Raw genomic sequence first — 19,506 nt, 5'->3', positions numbered from 1 at the left:
GCATTCCCATTCTGGGGAAAAGGCATGTGTTGTGTCCAGGCTTTGAGCCTCCACGTCGCCTCCACCTCCTTCTCCCAGTGTGTTCAACCAGTCCCTGATCCTGCCAAACTGATTTTTCCTGCAGAGTTCCCCAGTCTGTTCACTCCCTTAATTCAGGCTCCTACGTCTCTCTATTGCATGCATCAGATGCCTCCTCACTGGGCTCGGCTCGAAGCTGCTCCCCATGGAAATGCTGGGTGATGCTTCTAAACACCAGCTCAACTATTAAAACTCCAATCCTGCCTGCAAAAGAAAAGCCATTCCTATAACCCAAAGCTCAAGGTCTAGCCCTGGCTTGGCCAGAGCCCCCTCCCCAGACTCATCTCTTGCTGCATTGTTCTCTCACCTTGAAATCTGTATTTGGGAAAACAGCAGGTGGCTTGTGGCTCCCCATACTGGCTTCACATCCTAACCTTGGCCTAAAAGGGTTTTTCTTCCCTCTTTGACTCATCCATTTCTACCCATCATTTAGTACTCAGCCCAGATGGCACCTCCCCTGGAAGGTCTTCCAGTTCCTTCCATAATAGACTAGAGATGCTCCACCACGGTGCTCCTCACCCAGCTTTACATACATCTCCACTGTGAGCTCTCCGTGGGCAGGACCACCTCACAGCCCTCTTGAGTCCCCAGCCCCTGAACTGGGCCTGATGCATAGAACTTGAGAAATAAATGAAACATTGAGTTGTTGAGTCTTGGCAAGTCATGAACGGCCAGATACAAGAATCACAGGTTGTTTTAAGTAATCCTGAAACCCAAGGGTAAGACTTGGTCCACATAATGTTGAGGACAGGACCACTGCTTTACAGGTGGAATTAAGTCAGGGTACACCCTGTAGCTGCTTGGAAATCCTGCATGATGCAGCCTTTTTCCTGATCACACCCGCTCAGACCCCCTTCTCCAGGAACACCATCTCAAGCCGTCCCAGAGGCCCCTGGTCCCCACAGGAGTCCACCCGGGGCTGCAGTGAGAGGCCGAGTCTGCTCACAGCAGGCGTGGTCGGTGGCTTGGCCCCAAGACTGCTGTGTCCACTGGCGCCTCTGAGGAGCACACGCATGCTTCCCAGCTCCTCCTGACCCAGGGCCAGACTGGGCAGGGCTCACTGCAACATCTCTGTCCTTTTATAAAAATCAGCACACACACAGAAAGCATAAGAGGAGCAAAGACCACAAAGGAAGAAATGTTTTTTAAAAAACACCATTGCTTTGCTGAGACAAGAGCGGCTAACAGCAAGGTTACTGTCAGCTCCATGTGCGAAAATGCCTCCCTCAGAACAGAACATGGACACAGGCACCATCTGCCTGTGAGTTTTATAAAACGATGGTGAGCAACAATCACCTTGTGCTTTAAGGGTCTGAAGAGTTTCAAAGCTTCTTTCCTTTCGTTAATTATAAAAATCACTATAGGTATAAGAGACGGACGAGGCAGAGCAGTGGGTGCTAAGACAACGTGTAACATTCACAATCAAAAAGTCAGAGAGACGTGAGTTTGGAGGGCAGCTCTCCCCCTCACCAGCGGAGTGGTCTTGGGCAAGTCACTAAACCTCTCTGAGCCTCAGTTTCCTCATCTGCCAAGTAGGGACAATCACAGTCTTTATCTGGGAGGGCTGTGTGGACTAACTGGTGAGGAAGAGTGATGAGTACCCAGGTTTGGGAGCAGCACGCAGTGTGCGCTGCTTGTGTTACCTGCCCTCCATTCTCATCCAAACCTCTGATCTCTTCAAAAGGATGAGATGCGTGAACTCATAATAATTTGCTGCAGTTTTTGGAGATTGTAAATGCAGCCAACTGAGTCCCTGTGGAGCTACAGCCAAAGGAAGCCTGGCGGAGCTTTCAGCTCAAGTTCCTTCTTTCCCCAGTCTTCTAGACAGGCACGTTCAAGGGTGCATCTTGCTTCCTGCCAACTGTTTCTCTAAATGAGTCCATGGGCTCCTGCCGGCATTTCTCACAGGAAAGAAACCACGTTTCCCAGCAGTGGGCTCTGTCTTCCTTCTTAACAGATCCCTGTTCTCATTAGGTCTTCCTGATACCTGCAACTGTTTGCCCTGAGAGCCATAAAACTCTTTAAAATGGAGAGTTTGTTGCTTTAAAACCATGAGCAGACGGACACAGAAAACAAACAACGGTTACCAAAGTAGGAGGGGGACGGGGAGGGATATATTGGGAATATGGGATTCAAAGATGCACACTCCCATATATAAATAAACCACGAGGATTTACTGTATACCATAAGGAACTATACTGAGCATCTTGTAATAACCTATAATGGGAAAGAATTTTTAAAAAGGATAACATAAGCACATACAAAAATATATATATATATACACACACATATATATCTGAATCATGTTGATACATACCTGACACTAATGTAATATTGCAAATCAACTATACTTCAGTAAAAACCAACCAAACAGAAAACACCATGAGCAGAGTGTTTACTGAGAGAAGCCTTCACGCTACTACTGTCTGGCAGGGGGTGGCATGGGGTGGGGGTGAACAGGAACACAGGCGAAGGGAGGAGAGGGGGCAGAAGCGGCAGGGGGAGAGAGGATGAGGTGTGGGCAGAGGGTCAGAGAGCTCAGCTGGGCACCCTGAGCAGGGCAGACGGGGCTCACCGAGGCGTCTTCTAGACTACAAGGGACAGGCCTGCGGCCGCACCTCAGCTGACCAAAGTGGGCGGGAGTGGACTGAGGGACAGGCAGTGGGACACAGTCCCCTACGGAAGAGCAGGAAACAGACACGCCTGCCAGGCCACTGGATGAGCCCTTTCTTCCCGCTACAGAGAGACGCGCACCACTCACACCCTCTGCTTATAACAAGTGAATGGAGTTCACTGCATCTGGTGATTTTAATTACCTGCAAGCAAAGTGATTTTACTCCTTTCAATCAGGGGAGCTTTGTGAAAGTATTAACAGTTTCACTCTGAGCACCTTCATTAATGAGGGCTCGGAACCCATCAAAGGAGAAGCAAGAACAATGAGAAGCAGGGCAGAGGGCAGGCTTGTGGGGACCAGGTGCCCAAGTCCGGGAGTCCCTGGGGAGCTCTGCCCTCAGCAGCTTCAAGAACACCCCATGTTCTGGACACTGCTCCTCCGTGGCACGTGGCACGTGGCACAGGGCTGGACACAAGTCTATCCACAATAGGAACATGGGCGGTTCCTGTGCCTCAGGATGCTGTGGAGGACTGGGCCCCAGCTTTCTGTAGCTCTGTCCCTTGGCTGTCTCGGGCAGGGACTCAGCTCCACTCTAGAGAGCTAGATCTCCTTAAGGATGCCTTTGAGGAGCCCACTCTGCTGGGGAAGGTCACCTCTCCCTGGGCTACCCCGTGACCACTCCACCCCCCAACTCCTCTGACTTGTTTCAGCTAATTTGGCACAGTGGTAAGTGGCACCTCCCTTTTTTTGGAGAAAAAAGATGGTTCAGACTAGTACCTTGTTTCCCTGTCCAGAAAAGCAAGCAGAGTCTGGGCACCCATGTCAGCCACAGGGGCTGCAGGTGAGTCCGGGGGTTGGGTGGGGTCGAGAACCAAAAACAGGCTTACTGGACTCATGGGCCCACCGTCCTCCCAGCCACTGGCCCCTTTAACTCCTATGTCATCAGGGAACAGAACCTGAGAGGGACTCCGTGTGCCCAGAAGAGCCAGAGAGCCCTTGCCCTCAGCCTGTTAGTAAGCAGCCAACACTTTCAGGCAGGGGCAAAGTCAACATATTTGAGTTATGGCTGGTCTGACAGCTGCTGAGTTTGTCACACAGATAATTAGATAAACTGCTTGAGCACAGAGATTCAAAATGCGGTGTCATTTAGTGGCTGCTACACGGGGGCCTTGATCTTAATTGAAGGCGCAATAGGGGATAACCTTAAAGAAGTCCCAAATCAACTTATTCTCGCTCCAGTAATTAAACATCTGACTTCTGATTATCATCCAAAGCTCCCCAAGTCTTGGCTGTGGGCTCCACTAAGTGGTGCTAAGCACCCTGAACCAAGGGCCTCCCTTCTCTTCATGCAGGGCGTTTCTTGAGCAGCCTCCTACACAGAAGCTTGGGGAGCAGGACGCTCCATGTCACCCCCAACCCCACCTTCTTCTGCCTCCCTCCTCCCTCAAGTCCCCTCAACTCCTTATGTCATCAGGGAACAGAATCTGAGGAGGATTCCTTATGGATCCACACCTCCTCGGCTGGGACCCTGTGATTTGTGTTGAATGGAGGGCTTCCAGCTAGGCCTTCCCATCCTCTCACTTGGGGTTTAACACATAATCATCAATGTGTGCATTCATCTATGAAATGAATGGAACATCTCCAATAAGCAAAGGATGGAAAGACAAATCACATATCCCCACCCAGGATAGCAGGATATGTACACTAACTCTTGAGAGTCCCGTGGACAGCCAGAAGATCAAATCAGTCAATCCTAAAGGAAATCAATCCTGACTATTCATCGGAAGGATCGATGCTGAAGTTTCAATACTTTGGCTACCTGATGTGAAGAACTGACTCACTGGAAAAGACCCTGATGCTGGGAAAGATTGAAGGCACGAGAAGGATGAGATGGTTGGATGGCATCACTGATACAATGGACATGAATCTGGGCAAACTCTGGGAGATAGTGAAGGGCAGAGAAGCCTGGAGTGCTACAATCCACGGGGTTGCAAACAGTCAGACATGACTTAGCGAGTGAACAACAACAACAACATGCCAGCTAATAAGAAGTTAGAACCAAGGGAGGACACTGCTCTTGCTAGAAGCTCTGACGGTAGCTTGGGACTTAGGCAGGAAATCCCCTGGGCCCTGTAGGTTTATCTCAGTTAAAGGGTGAAGCTAGAAATACTTGATGATGAACTCGTAGACAGGCCATCTTTTCCAGCCCATGGCACACCCCTCCCAGCTTCCTGGGGTGGTGATGAATGAGGAGGTCTCCTCAAGGCCATCCCTGGGTGGGGGTGCTGAAAACTAGAAAGAAAACACGGCATGGTGGCTAAGAGTTTGGGTTTTCAGTGCTGACAAGACCCCACTTGGAGGATATGTCTCTTTACCTCTTGGATGTCTCTCACTTTCTCTATTCTGCTCCAGCAGCCTCGGCCCCCTTTTGATCCCCAAATGTTCCAGGAGAGCATCCACATCAGGGTTTGTGTACTGGCTATTCCTTCTGCTGGGATGCTCTTTCCCTGGATATGCAAATACCTTGCTCCCTAACCTCCCAGCCTCCTCCAGGCCTTTGCTCAAAACTCACTTCTCATGTTAGATTCTATAACTTATTTCCCTGTCTTCTTCTCTGTTGCACATGTCACCACCTAAGACACCTTATCTCTTGCTTACTGACCCCCTCACAAAACTGTATGCACTGCGAGGGCAGGAATCCTGTCTGTCTGTGTATTGCTGTATTCTCAGTGCTCAGAGAAAATGTGACTCATAAGAAGTGAATGTTCTCTGAATGAATGGAAGGAAGAGTTCAAGCAGCAGAGCAACGTGGCCAGAGTTACCTCTTGGAGGGGTCACTCTTAAAGCCACATGGAAGATGGGTTTGAAGAAGTTTCTGACCAGGAGCCAGGACAGGGGGTCTGGGAAGAGTCAGAAGGGCTGGGGCTGGCAGGACCAGGAAGAGTGACGATAGCACTGTCGGGGGAATGTAGTAAGACGAGGCCTGGAAAGCACTACCTGGGCTTGGAATTTACAAGGGCAGAGTGATCTTGGTGGGGACAGGAGCCAGGTGCAGACCCTGGTGGGCAGAGTGTGGGGGGAGCTGGGGACGTGGAGGCAGCTAGCACAGGCAAGGCTTTGGGTGACTGGGAGAGAGGGTAAGGGAGAGGAGAAATGGTACCGTAGGGATGCCGGGATAAAGCCGGCTCTGCTTGGCTTTGGCATGAGAACGTGTGAGCCTGTCAGTGGACACAGAGGAGGAGCGGGTGGAATAAGGAGCGGGTGCTGGGAAAGAACAGGGAACACTGTAGTGGCCTCAGAGACTGCAACTTGTTTCCATAAGTGAAATCAATGCAGTGCGAGACTTTCTCAGCTCAATAATTTATTAGCAATTTTTAATTACTGAAATGTAATTAATTCATCCAAAGTGTGGCAGTTCTGTGAAGCACACCACAAATGCCAAACTGATAGCAGACTTGCACACTTGCAGGGTGCTCACACTAGGACTTGCATAGAATCTAGAGTAAATATCCAGAGAAGACATATGTGTAAGTTATGTTTCTTGATCCTGGAAGCAGATACTATAAATAGGATGACTGGGACCCAAGGGCCATTGTGCTGGGAGGCTATTGGTGATGCTTTGATGCTGGCAGAACCTATGCGGGAGGCTGCAAGGAGGAGATGGTCCATGAAGACTCCCATTGGTCCTTGAGGTCTTGGGGATGTCTCTGGCTACAGCATGGCCACACAATGGCCCAGAGAATAGGGGTGCTGCAGATGCGACTCCGACCATTCTTTCGGCTGTTAGTTCTGTGAAGTCAGGCCTCCAGTCCTGACCCTCAGGTCCTGCACAGCCTGGCCACCCAGCGGACATTCAACAATGTCTCTATCTCTTCAATAAGCAGTGCTGGGAAAGTTGGAGAGCTGCATGTAAATCAATGAAGCTAGAACACACCCTTACACCATACACAAAAATAAACTCAAAATGGCTTAAAGACTTAAAAATAAGACATGACACCATAAAACTTCTAGACGAGAACACAGGCAAAATGTTCTCTACCATAAATTGTATCAGCGTTTTTTTAGGTCAGTCTCCCAAGGCAATACAAATAAAAGCAAAAATAAACAAATGGGACCTAGTCCAACGTATAAACTTTTGCACAGCGAAGGAAACCATAATCAAAGTGAAAGACAACCTATGGAATGGGAGAAAATATTTGCAAATAATGCAACTAACAAGGGCTTAATTTCCAAAGTATACACACAGCTCCTACAATTCAATCACAAAAACCCCAAACAATCCAATTGAAAGATGGGCAGAAGACTTAAATAAACATTTCTCCAAAGAAGACATACAGACGGCCAATAGGCACATGAAAAGATGCTCATCATCGCTAATCAGTAGAGAAAGGCAAATCAAAACTACAATGAGGTAGCCCCTCATACCAGTCAGAATGGCCGTCACTAAAAAGCTGATGAAAAATAAATTCTGGAGAGTGTGTGGAGAAAAGGGAACCCTTTCACACTATTGGTGGGAATGTAAATTGGTTCAGTCACTACAGAAAACAGTATGGAGGTTCCTCAAAAAAACTAAAAATTGAGCTACCATGTAATCTAGTAATCCCACTCCTTGGTGTATACTCAGACTACACTAAATTTAAAAAGACAAATCCATCCCTATGTTCACTGCAGCACTATTTACAATAGCCAAGACATGGCAACCACCTAAATGTCCATCAGCAGATAAACGAATAAATGTACATGCATCTATGACACACACAATGGAATATTACTCAGTCATCAAAAAGAGTGAAATAATGCCATCTGAGGGAGCCTGGATGGACCTAGAGATTATCATACTAAGCGAAGTAAATCAGAAACAAAAAGACAAATACCATATGATGTCACTTACAAGTGGAATCTAAAATACTACACAAATGAGTATCTATGGAGCAAAAACAGATCCACAGATACAGAGGACAGATTTGTGGTTGCCAAAGGGACGAGTGGGCCCTGGTGGCTCAGCTGGTAAAGAATCCAGCGGTAATGTGGGAGACCTGGGTTCAATCCCTGGGTTGGGAAGATCCCTTGGAGAAGGGAACGGCTACCCACTCCAGTATTCTGGTCTGGAGAATTCCATGGACTGTATAATCCATGGGGCTGCAAAGAGTCGAACACAACTGAGTGACTTTCACTTCACTTCAAAGAGGCGAGGGGTTGGGAGTTTGGTATTTAGCAGATGCAAACTATCATGTATAGGACGGCTAAACAACAAGGTCTTACTGTATGGCACAGGGAACTATATCCAACATCCTGTGATAAACCATAATGGAAAAGAATACACATGTATAACTGAGTCATTTTGCTATACACACAACATTGTAAATCAACTATACTTCAATAAAATTAAAAACAAACCAACATCTATGAGTGAGACAGCTTGGTGGAAAATGGCCACATTCCCCTGTGTGGAGCTCACAGGGAAGGCCAGGGAGGGTACAGAGATTCCTTTGCCAGGCCTGGGGAAGTAGCAGTGGCCTTTGACAGAATGCAGGTGGGGTCAGGAGTAGAAGGGCAATTGGAAGAGACTGGAAACAGGAAGGGGGTTAGGAGGAAGTGGAGGCCAGAGCATGCTAAAGGAGGGCACACCCAGAGGCTCTGATTTTCGTCTCTGGGCCCCTATGGCAGCTGCTGAGTTTCCCTCTCTTTCCTTAGGGGAGAGGAAGTGGCTGGTACTCTGGTGTGGGGAGGGGCTGTGAGTTCAGGATAACTCAGCCGGCTTTTCTGGAGAAGCTCCCAGCTGGGCCTCTTACTGACCTGCACAGCCAGGAGGCCCAGCCCAGCAGAGGGGCCTTGCCCACTGACCATGGCGCCTGAGTCCTCCCTCCACAAAGTCTCCTGGGGGAAAAGGAAAAGGCAGTCTCACCTACTGTGAACATGACTTGCTGGGACTGAATTAAAAACAGCCCCAAAGTTGGGGGTGATCATGAAGGGTGGGCTACAGCAGCAGAGCCCAAGGACTAGGGGCCTCGCTGGGGCTCTGGGTCCCCACGTGGGGAAATGGGAAGGTTGGACTATTTTATCTGACAACTACCTAGGTTGGCACACAAGCCTATCTTTTACCCTCTTGCCTCCATTCCTCCATAGTCTCAATCATCAACCCCAGCTCCCTGTCAGGACCTGCATTTTAATCACTTGCTCCGTCCTGAGAGTCTGCATGGATTACCACTTCATGTCTGCACCCTATGAAGCCCTTATTCACTCTTCAAGATTCATCTCAGTTGTCTTTTCTCCAGCTCCCTCCCTAGACACTCCCCTTTTCATCCTCAGGTGGACCAATCCTTCCCTCGGCTGGCAGTTCCCGAAAGCCTTTCATGCATTCCAGAACCTTCCTCTAAACCTGGAATCAGGAGTTCTTGGTTCTTCTCTTCCACCTCTATAAGCTTACCAGGTGAACTTGGATGACTCGCTACATCTCTTTTCAAAAAGTAAGGCAGTTGTAAAAGGTTTTGGAATTTTGATCATAATTCCAGTCATTCCTTAAATAAACATGGAGGACAAATGTTCTTCTCTCCCCTTGATCACAGGACATTCACACCCTTGACGTCTAAGCCCATATCGAGTGTAATCACACGTGAGCAGGGCTCCTAGAGCCTCCTGCATCGGTCCCTTGACCGTGCCCCGATGTTTGCCATGACATCACCATTATCCTGAGTGATGCTGATACTGCTTAGAGAAGAGCACGCGTGATGACGTGCCTAGCACTGCTCATTTTATGCTCGTGACATTCTATGAGGTAGGCATTATCATCATCCCATCTTACAGACGTAGTGAGACAGACAGAGCGAGTGTTTTCTCCAAGGCAGCGTGGAATGGTCCCATGGCTGGCCTCAAGCTGATGCCTCCGGTCCTGTGCCACCTGCTCCCTCAGTGTGGGCCTCCCCATGATGCTTCCTCGGGCCCCAGCATTTCCCTGTTGTAGGGACCACTCCAGCAGCGTGAAACCAAATCCCTAGGATGTCTGCCCCCACCATAGGCCAGTGCCCGCTGCCCCCACACCTGGGGAAGCGGAAAGTCTGCCTGAGGCCGGGCCGACACACAGCTGGGAATAAGAGTATCTCTCCCTGGCAGGGCAGGGAAGTGCGGAAATGCCCTGGAGGCATGGGACTCAATTTATATTCCTAAAGGTGTAAGATGCTAAAGTAACAACAACATCTAAATACCCTAAAGAAGAAAAAAAGTCTTTGGCAACAAGTTGTATCTGCTCTGCTAACTTGTAACAGAAGGTTGAGTTTTTATTCCTGTGTTCAGTAACACTTCAGAAAAAAAAAAAAAGGTTTGCTAGTGAGCCTATAGTATGTTTAACTTTCAAAATAAAGTGGCAATTATTTCCTCTGATTTCATGAGTCTGGGAATTCCCCTCTGAAGCACCAACGTGCAATTACAAATGCCATGTGGGATGAGGAAGCTTAAGGGTCTGTTCAGAACTGAACCTCTAACAGGCTCCTTTCTTCCATAATTTCATGGTTTGTTTAGAAAACTGCCTAACTACGACATTGTATCATCTGAAGTAATACAAGACTGGCGTGCTGCGTGATGGCTGAGAGGCAAGCTCCTCTTCTCCAGCAGCATAGGAGATAAAGCATGAACTCAGAACTGAGTCAGAAAAATCATTTTAAAAGTGCCAACTAGTACACAAATAGGAATGCCATGTCACAAGATAACTTCAGACACAAACTCTAGAAGAAGTTAAAGGTACAGAGAAATCTACCCACTGTCTTAGTGTTCACTGGAGGTATTTGGTGCTGAGGACAAATGTGACTAATTCTGCCCAGAGGAGAGAGAGAGACAGTATCCCACCTCCTTCATCCCCCTGACTTTTCACATGTCAGGAGAGCTGGTATGGAAGCTGCCAATGGCCTCTGAGACAAGGCTGCAGAGTTCAATTTTGATTTTCTCACCAGTGAATGATCCCTAAATGATATTGTATCTCATTCTGTATTCACACAGTATTCCATTGCCATAGCAACTAGAATGTGTTACCACAAGTTTTCTTGTACGTGGTCTTTGAATGCTGACTCTCCTTTCTTGCACAGCAGTAAGCACCGTGTGACCCCAGGTGGTACCCCCAAGAAGACACCCCCCAAACAAGGGTGCAGGGAGGGGCTCTGGTGGCAGAGCGACTGCTCTGAACTGCGGTGGCCCGGCCTGGAAGTCCACATCCTCCTTGCTCCACACACTCCAACCCCATAAGGACCATCCTAATATAGTGACTTCTGCGGGTAGAGAAAACGTCAGAGAATGAAGCCGTAACTTCTCTTTTTAAAGTCTGGTGGGAAAAGAGAATGAAACATGAAGGATTTTATAATTTTTGTTCAGACAGGTAGAAAGGTATGTTCAAGTTTCCTGGATCAATAACTCCCTGGACATTTGGGACAGAGACACATTGTCATCCTTGGAGCTCAAGACAGCATTAAACACTCTGCTGCCATCTTGGGGTGAGGACTGTAGGAAGCTGTCCTCTATACCCACCCTCCTTCCCCTCAAGAATCCCATCCTGCCTCCCTCTAGCACTCTGTCCATCCATTACCTCCTGCTCCCTGTGAAACCCATGGTTCTGGCAAAGATGGAGGTTCTCCCCCAAAGCATCCTCCTCGGGCTTGCCTGCTTCCAGGGCCACCGGGACTGCTTGCTGGGTATTCCCTATGGAAACACTAGGGGAGGAGAAGCCAGCTGGCCCTCCTGCCTCCAGGGACTGGAGCTGATGCTGAACCAGAGGCAGTGAAGGCTTCTCTGTGGGATTCAGAGCGAGGGGATGAGGTCTGCAGAAAGAGGAACCCTAGCTGCAGGTGGACATCTCCAGGATAGCTTGACTCAGCACCTCCCACCTCCACTCTCCATCTACCAGCAAGCTGTCCATGCCCAGGACCTGCCGGGCAGGAGTGCTTGTTCCTGCTTCTGCATCCCCCTCACTGCTCGTGCGTCTCCCTGCTCCAGGCCTGAGGCCACCATGAATTCAATAAATGATGACAACAGGTGTCATTAATACCCGACATGTGTAATGTACCTGGCCCATGCTAAGTGGTTTCTGTGCTGCATCTTATTTCCTTTTCTCCACAGAGCAGGTGGAGACTGCCAGCAGCCCCTTTCTACAGCTGAGCAAAAGGCCCAGAGAGGTGGAGTCACACACTCAAGGTCACACAGCTGGCCTGCAAACCCAGGTCCCTCTGGGACCTTGCAGGCACCTCTCTCCATTGAAAAAGGATCGTTTGGAGATCGGCGCTGCCACGGTGAGTGGGTGGGATTTCACAACACCAGTGAAAACCCCATTGAATCAGAAGGATTTGGTGGATAAATTCAATCAGCGTGAAGCAGAACCGAGACCTAATCTGCTCGCCCCTTCCCAACTCTCCGTCACCCCTCATCGCAGCAGGTTCTGTGGTGGTTGACTTTCCCTCGCGTGAAATGAGAAATGCTGTTTGAATAACAGATGGTGAGGGAGGCCGTGCACACTCTGGTGTAGAAATAAAAACCTTTAGAAAGATGCTGCTGCTGCAAAGTTGCTTCAGTTGTGTCTGACTCTGTGCGACCCCATAGATGCAGTCTGGGGGAATACTGGAAACTGAGGAATGGAACGTCAATCTGTAAAATGCACCATGACCAATAAACCTGGAGCAAGTGGCCAAGTGTTTTTAGTGCTCACGGCTGCCGAGGCACAGGCAGGCCTGGACTGGGCAGGGCTTCCAGGCCTCCGACATTTTTCCTGTGCTTGTTTTGGTTTGATTTCCATATTGGGCCTCGTGATTTCTGAAGTGCCTCAGCATTCATGTCACAAGCACACCCATGAAAGGGTCCAAGACTCCTTCCATCACAGGATAAACTCAACAGTCCAGAGACCCACCTGCTCCAGGAACCCCTGCCAGGGCCCGTGGGCGAGGAGGGAAAGCTACCTTCTCTAGGGTTACAGGAGGCCCATAAGACTTGGGTTCCTGCATCGTGACTTCTCCTGCCACACGGACCTGATGCCTGGGAGAGTGAGGCCTGAGCTTGGCCCTTCCCTCCTGGAGCCCAGGCCCCCAGCTGTGGCCACACAAAAGTCCCTTTCTGTCAGCGTCACAGGAACTTACTGGCAGCGGGGCTCCATCCCAGCTTTCTCCTCCCCTCCTGGCCCTGCCCCACAGCAGGTCTGGGACCTCACACAGGCCTACGTGGGCTCCCCTCCACCTCCAAGACCCCACAGCTCAGGCCAGAGGACCTGTTCCCACCCGCATACAAGCTGCTTCTGCTGTCTCACATCACCTAGATTATTCACGTGTGGCCATCTGGGCTCAGCATCACAAATACTTCTACAGCCTCGGACATGCACCATTCATCGCAGCCAGGGAGACACAGAAATTTGTGGCCTAACTCTCATGTCCTGGAACATCTGTGAGCTGTTGACACCTTCTTGGTGTCAACAAGGTCTTGAGCCACATGTTAGTAAGATGATATTCCTGTACGAAGAGCCACAGGTCTTGCCCCTGAGGCTCTTACCCTCTGCCAGGAGCTGGCACTGCTCTTCTCACTCAAGGACAGGGCATGAACACTTTGGCCCCCTCCTCCATGGAGATGGTCTGACGTCCATGCAGGACCTTCCTTATCTTGCTCTCAGGTGCTCTAGACAGGCCAGGCAACCACTCTAGGCCAGAGCTGCAGTGACTGCTATGCTGGGAACCTCTGTCCTGGGGTGGGGAGGGGCCCATCTGACTACTTTCTATGCACAGAGTGACCTTCTGATTCATGAGACATAGTCCAGAGGGGTCAGTGTGCTCCCTGCCACAACCTGGCAGGACCCACCCTGCGAGAGAGACCTGGGCAGTGTCTTTCAGCCTGGACCCTATGGACATGGGCTCTGCACCAGCCCAGACTTCCTGGGCCCTTCCTCAAGGGCAGGGGCCTCTGGAGGTGGACGCAAATGCTCAGGCAGCACTGAAACACTGCTACTGCTTTTAAGGCTCCAATCTTCCTCTTTCTCTATTTTTTAAAAACACATTTAACCTGTAGACTCAGCACCCAGGTCATTTGTCAGAAAGGCATTAGAGGATCTACGACAAAACCCACAAGCACAGAGGCACGGAGCCATCTTCCTACCTTTAAGGAAGCAGTCCTTGCTGCGGACCATGACGATCTTCTTCCCCAGCAGGCAGGCAGTGCGGTGGAGCTCACAGTGGTTTTCGTACACCCTCCCGTCTGAGCCGCACACGGGCACGTAGCTGGGCCGGCAGGCCTCCAGGCATCGGCACTCGGGCTCTCCCGTCTCCCTGCTGAGCGTACACCTGCTCCCGCGGCCGCACAACTTCTTCCCGCAGGAGGCTGGCAGCTCGTCGTGGCTGGAAAGTCCTGCGAGGCACACACACACAGAGGGTCAGCCGCCAGCACTCGGGGGCACGGGCCACCTGCATGGCTCTCTCAGGCTGTGTTGGCCAGAGTCTGTGACGCCGAGGCATCGGGGCTCAGGCGCCCCATGGAGCCCCTGCCCCTCCAATGGGCAGTGGACAGGAGGCTACAAGCAATGCCCTGTCATGTAGAGCCCAGGTTTTATGTCTGGCTCCCATCAAACATCTCAGACACAACCCCTGCCCATCCTGGGAGGGAGGAGTAAACAGAGGGCCATGCGGAGGTGGTGAGGTACCAGTGGACCCTGCTGACTGACAGGCGGAGGGCTTGCCAAGGGATGGGGGCTTGAGCCAAGGTTCTTGTAACCACCATGCAGCGAGCATTTGCCTGCCTTAGGGAGGAGACCTGGCACAAGGAGGGGTTTTGTGCAGGAGTCGGGGTGGGAAGTAAGGGGTAGCAAGATGTGGGTCCATCTTGCTAGATTCAGAGAGCCAAGTGGAACTTCAGTCTGATATGTTAGGCACTGGGGAGCCATGGTGGAGACTAGTGAGTAACAGTGGAGTAAGGAGAAAGTGGTTCTCTAAGTGTTTAGGAACGGGGGCAGCCAAGGCAGGGAGGTCAGAGGTTGACCATTTCCTCTGGAAAGAGTACGGTTCTCCAAGACACAGGAGCAGTGGCAGCACCGGCACTCCACTGCTCAGCCCTTCCTTGGAGGCTCAGAACGTAAAGAATCTGCCTGCAATGCGGGAGACCTGGGTTCAATCCCTGGGTTGGGAAGGTCCCCTGGAGGAGGGAACAGCTACCCACTCTAGTATTCTTGCCTGGAGAATTCCATGGACAGAAGGGCCTGGCGGACTACAGTCCATGGGTAGCCAAGAGTCAGACACGACTGAGTGACTAACAGTAACAACAGTCCTTCTGGCATAATACTACAGCCTGTGTCCATGGGCAGGAGGGCTGAGATCATGGAAACTGCAGCTGCCATGGTGCTGTGTGTCTCCTGTACCCAACATACACCCATGATGATGTCAGGCAGTGGTGTCCCGAGCTCACACGCCAGAGCAGTGGGGCAGAGTGGTTTCTTGCTGAAAAGGCTCACTTACATGGACGCTTAAATAAGCATCCGTCACCTACAGGACATTCCTCAGGAGCCCAGAAAACTGGATGATGGTCCCATGGCATTAATGGCAACAGATAGGAAATTGAGAATTATAAAGGGATATCAAAACACAAATAATTGAAACATGTATACAGATTTTATGGCCACAGAAGTCTTTGCTTTTAAGTTTTAATTAAATTTTCTTCAAAATATTGGCAAGACAGAATGGCCCTGGCAGTCAAGACTGAACTTTCAGCCTCAACTCCTACTCTATGGGATTAAAATGCCTAAGAAAAAAAAAAGAAAAACTTGTTTTTGGTTAAGTCTGCTTTTCATCATTATAGATTTGAAAGGAAAAAAATCAGTTATCAGTAGATTAACTGCTTGATTCAATAACTCATTTAAATTCTTCCAGCCTTGGAAAGCTAAGAAATATTGACTTTTTCTTGAATCATAATAAACTAGAAGGTCAAAATATCTCTTAGCAGTATAAAAGTACAGATCCTAAGTGGGCGTGTGAATCTCCTTTTATCCACTTTGCTAATTGTTGGCGTGTCACTGCAAAGACTCAGTGGCATTCATGGGCCCCCACTCGCCCTGCTGGCAAGGCTGACGGGCAGAGGAAGCCAGGTTGCTGGCTCGACAGTGGGAGGCTCTGGGCTGGAGGCCCCCCACCCACAATGTTTATGGCTGCTTTGCCATGGAGCCTGTTTGATTAGCAAAATTCTCCTGGGTTACCCGGGAAAGTGCTGGCAGCTACTAGAAGAAACTAACAGGCTCTAAAAATATCATCCTTTGTTTCTTTCCAAGATAATGATGCCTTTGTAACACTATTTTCCTCAACTTTCCCATGTGATATGAAGGACACCCACTAGTGGCTCCATTTAAGAAACTGAGCCCAGCTTTCTGAGCCTCTGGTCTCACAGTGCCTGCTTTGGGGGCTTTGCCCTGGCTGGGCTGCCCACGCAAACAGGCTATGCCCTCTCTCTGGGTACCTCAGCCTCAGTGTACCCCTGGGGCCCATTTCTGCTGCCCCTGCCAGTCAGAGTGCCCCTCTCTGAATCCCCTAAGCCCAGGAGGGCCTGCCTGACTTGCCGGGAACCAGCGTGAGGAATCCCGCCCATGACAAGGTCATGAGGAAGGAAGCTGACATACGCAAGGTCGTGATCAGACTTCAGGCGTCCCCCTGGAATTTCCTGAGCATGTTCCCCCAACAAAAAAATAAGAATCTGCCGGCCTTTGTACTCTGCTTTTCCACTCTTCTGATATTCTCTGGAAAAAGTCAACTCAGGGCTTTAGTCTTCTGCATTTGAAAGGGATGTTTCAGTTAAACCCCCTCTGATTGCTCTCTAGCTTGCCTAACAGGTTCCCCTGGACCTCTTACAGCTTGTGAATTGCTTACTGCCCCCCAACCGCAAGAGGCACAAAGCGGAAAAGCATCTTAAAGATACAGACCCTTTTCTAAAGAGTTAAAAATTATATTGGTGATGGGATTTCACTGTTGACTCAATGATTGCTGCCAGGCCTCCATATTCTTTATCTTTTAGGCACCTGGGAGGATGTTAATCAATGTAAACGGGATATGGAAAAAGGTATATAGTAGTTCTGATGTTAGCAACACTAGACTTTTGAGTTAATTACTTCTCTTTGCACTTCTCTTATGTCCTCGCTATGTAAGAATGTAACTTTATTTAGTACTTTCTGAGAGTGGCACCAAACCTTGGGAAGATCAACACAAATAAGTCTTCTGGTTGACAAACCCTTATCAGAAAAAAGGCTGTAAAATGTTAATTGGCCCTTTTTGGCCAGAAGATGATGTAAATCACCTAAGACTTGTGTGTACAATTAGGTATGCAGAGAGAAAAGCCTGGTTTTGATAAGAGTCTGGGCTGCTAACACCGCATAATTTTGTATTACCCATTGATCTCTATGTACAATCTAAAAGGTATATAAGGCCTTCTAAACAATAGGAGCCGGAGCCAGTCGCTGGACTGGTTTCCCCGCGTCTCTCTCTCTTTCTTTTTCCTTTTCCTCTTTACTTTAATTTCAGGCTGAATTCCCATCTGGGGCGAGGAGGCTCGCCAAGTCTACTTACTTGCCCTGGCTGTTAAGACCCGCGTGAAAGGGAGCCTAAGGCGAGGCACCCTTAGATATTCAAGCGAGCGCCGGTGGCCCAACGTAGATGGTGCAAGTTCCTTGTCTGGAATTTCATTGGTCTTCCACGTAATCCAAGTTATTCAGCCCTCTTTCTCCACTTAATTTTCCTACTATACTATTGTTTCTTAATCTAATCTTATACTAATAAACAAATAAGTCTTTCCTCGCCAATGCCATCCACACTTCGAATTCCCTGGATCCACCCGGGGCTGGACGCCGGCACCGACTCTCTGGCCTCAGGAGATGCCCAGGGTACAGAGCCTTTGTCTTCTTGCCCTTGCCCCCATCACTGACTCAGGATTTGTGAAATACAATAGTTTTCAAAACTGTCCTCCCTGACTCTGTTTAACCTCCAGGCTAGAAGCTGGGATGGGAGGGTAGAGGGGCCCGTATGCAGTGATCTGCTCAGGGCTGTATCTCTCTTGCTTTCTCCAAGTGGGGAGCTGGAGGGATGACAGTACGAAGGGGAAGCAACTGTCTGTAGAGATGGGCCTTCGCTGGGGTACAGGGGCTGGAACCAGGAGGGGCAGAGCAGGAAGGCCCTTCGGAGACCACCTCAGTTCAGTTCAGTCGCTCAGTCATGTCCAACTCTTTGTGACCCCATGAACTGCAGCACGCCAGGCCTCCCTGTCCATCACCAACTCCCGCAGTTCACTCAAAATCACGTCCATCGAGTCGGTGATGCCATCCAGCCATCTCATGCTCGGTCGTCCCCTTCTCCTCCTGCCCCCAATCCCTCCTAGCATCAGAGTCTTTTCCAATGAGTCAACTCTTCACATGAAGTGGCCAAAGTACTGGAGCTTCAGCTTTAGCATCGTTCCTTCCAAAGAACACCCAGGACTGATCTCCTTCAGAATGGACTGGTTGGATCTCCTTGCAGTCCAAGGGACTCTCAAGAGTCTTCTCCAACACCACAGTTCAAAAGCATCAATTCTTCGGCGCTCAGCTTTCTTCACAGTCCAACTCTCACATCCATACATGACTACTGGAAAAACAATAGCCTTGACTAGACAGACCTTTGTTGGCAAAGTAACGTCTCTGCTTTTGAATATGCTATCTACATTGGTCATAACTTTTCTTCCAAGGAGTAAGCGTCTTTTAATTTCATGGCTGCAGTCACCATCTGCAGTGATTTTGGAGCCTAAAAAAAGCTCGACACTGCTTCCACTGTTTCCCCATCTATTTCCCATGAAGTGATGGGACCAGATGCCATGATCTTCGTTTTCTGAATGTTGAGCTTTAAGCCAACTTTTTCACTCTCCTCTTTCACTTTTATCAAGAGGCTTTTTAGTTCCTCTTCATTTTCTGCCATAAGGGTGGTGTCATCTGCATATCTGAGGTTATTGATATTTCTCCCGGCAATCTTTATTCCAGCTTGTGCTTCTTCCAGCCCAGCGCTTCTCATGATGTACTCTGCATATGAGTTAAATAAGCAGGGTGACAATATACAGCCTTGACGTACTCCTTTTCCTACCACCTAGTCCAGTGCAAACATCAAAGGAAGGGCCAGTTGGCATGGGCAGGTGCAGGGAGAATCCCCTCTACCTGAGCCTTGCCCTCTGAGATGTCCACAGCCCAGGCTGCAGCCAGAGCCTCTGAGGAGCAAGCAGCGCTGCACTGCCCAGGTCTGATCGTCCTGCCACTGTGGCTCTGGGGGCCTCTCCCAAGCTGTGCTCTGAGGGGCCAGTATCAAGAAAACACTCGTGCTGACCTGTGCTCACCCAAGTTGCCAAGAACACCTCAGGTTCTCTCCGACATGGAAATGGGCTGTTGGCACATATATGATCCCTAATGATTTGCAATGAGGACAAAAGTCCCTTGAAAGCCCTGCACCGCCCTTCCCAGTCTGTGGCCGGCAGGCCCACAGAGAGCTGAGAAGGCTGTGCACAGGGGTGCAGGGGCCCCGGCCCTGCCACTGAGACACCTGCCAAGTGTGGTTTCAGAAACGAGCCCCTTGTCACCACTTCCTCCTTGTTATTAAAACGGAATGAATTCCCCACTCCTACCAGGACGATGATAAACCAGTAATGGGAAAGGTAACCAAGTGAGACTGCCAGCAACTGCCTACGCTATTTATGGGTACGACCACGATGCCTGGAAAAGATATAATGCGCTTAATTTATAGTCATAAAGAAAGTCATTTACCCAGGTTAGAAACCGATCATCTCACCAAATAAGTGCTTTTCAACACTAATTAAATTTA

The 19,506-nt window shown here is 49.5% G+C and overlaps 1 protein-coding gene across 1 annotated transcript in view; it reads right to left on the bottom strand.

The window, feature by feature from the left end:
• FSTL4 (follistatin like 4) overlaps positions 1-19,506 on the bottom strand; it is a 427,123-nt gene that overhangs the window by 213,848 nt on the left and 193,769 nt on the right. Inside the window, exon 4 of the mRNA XM_040240112.1 lies at positions 13,802-14,050. Coding sequence (XP_040096046.1) covers positions 13,802-14,050 — 249 coding nt within the window. The remainder of the gene's footprint in view (positions 1-13,801; positions 14,051-19,506) is intronic.

Source organism: Oryx dammah, unplaced genomic scaffold (assembly GCF_014754425.2).
Source record: "Oryx dammah isolate SB20612 unplaced genomic scaffold, SCBI_Odam_1.1 HiC_scaffold_5, whole genome shotgun sequence".
Classification (NCBI taxonomy): Eukaryota; Metazoa; Chordata; class Mammalia; order Artiodactyla; family Bovidae; genus Oryx; species Oryx dammah.
This window is presented reverse-complemented; position numbering and strand designations above follow the sequence as displayed.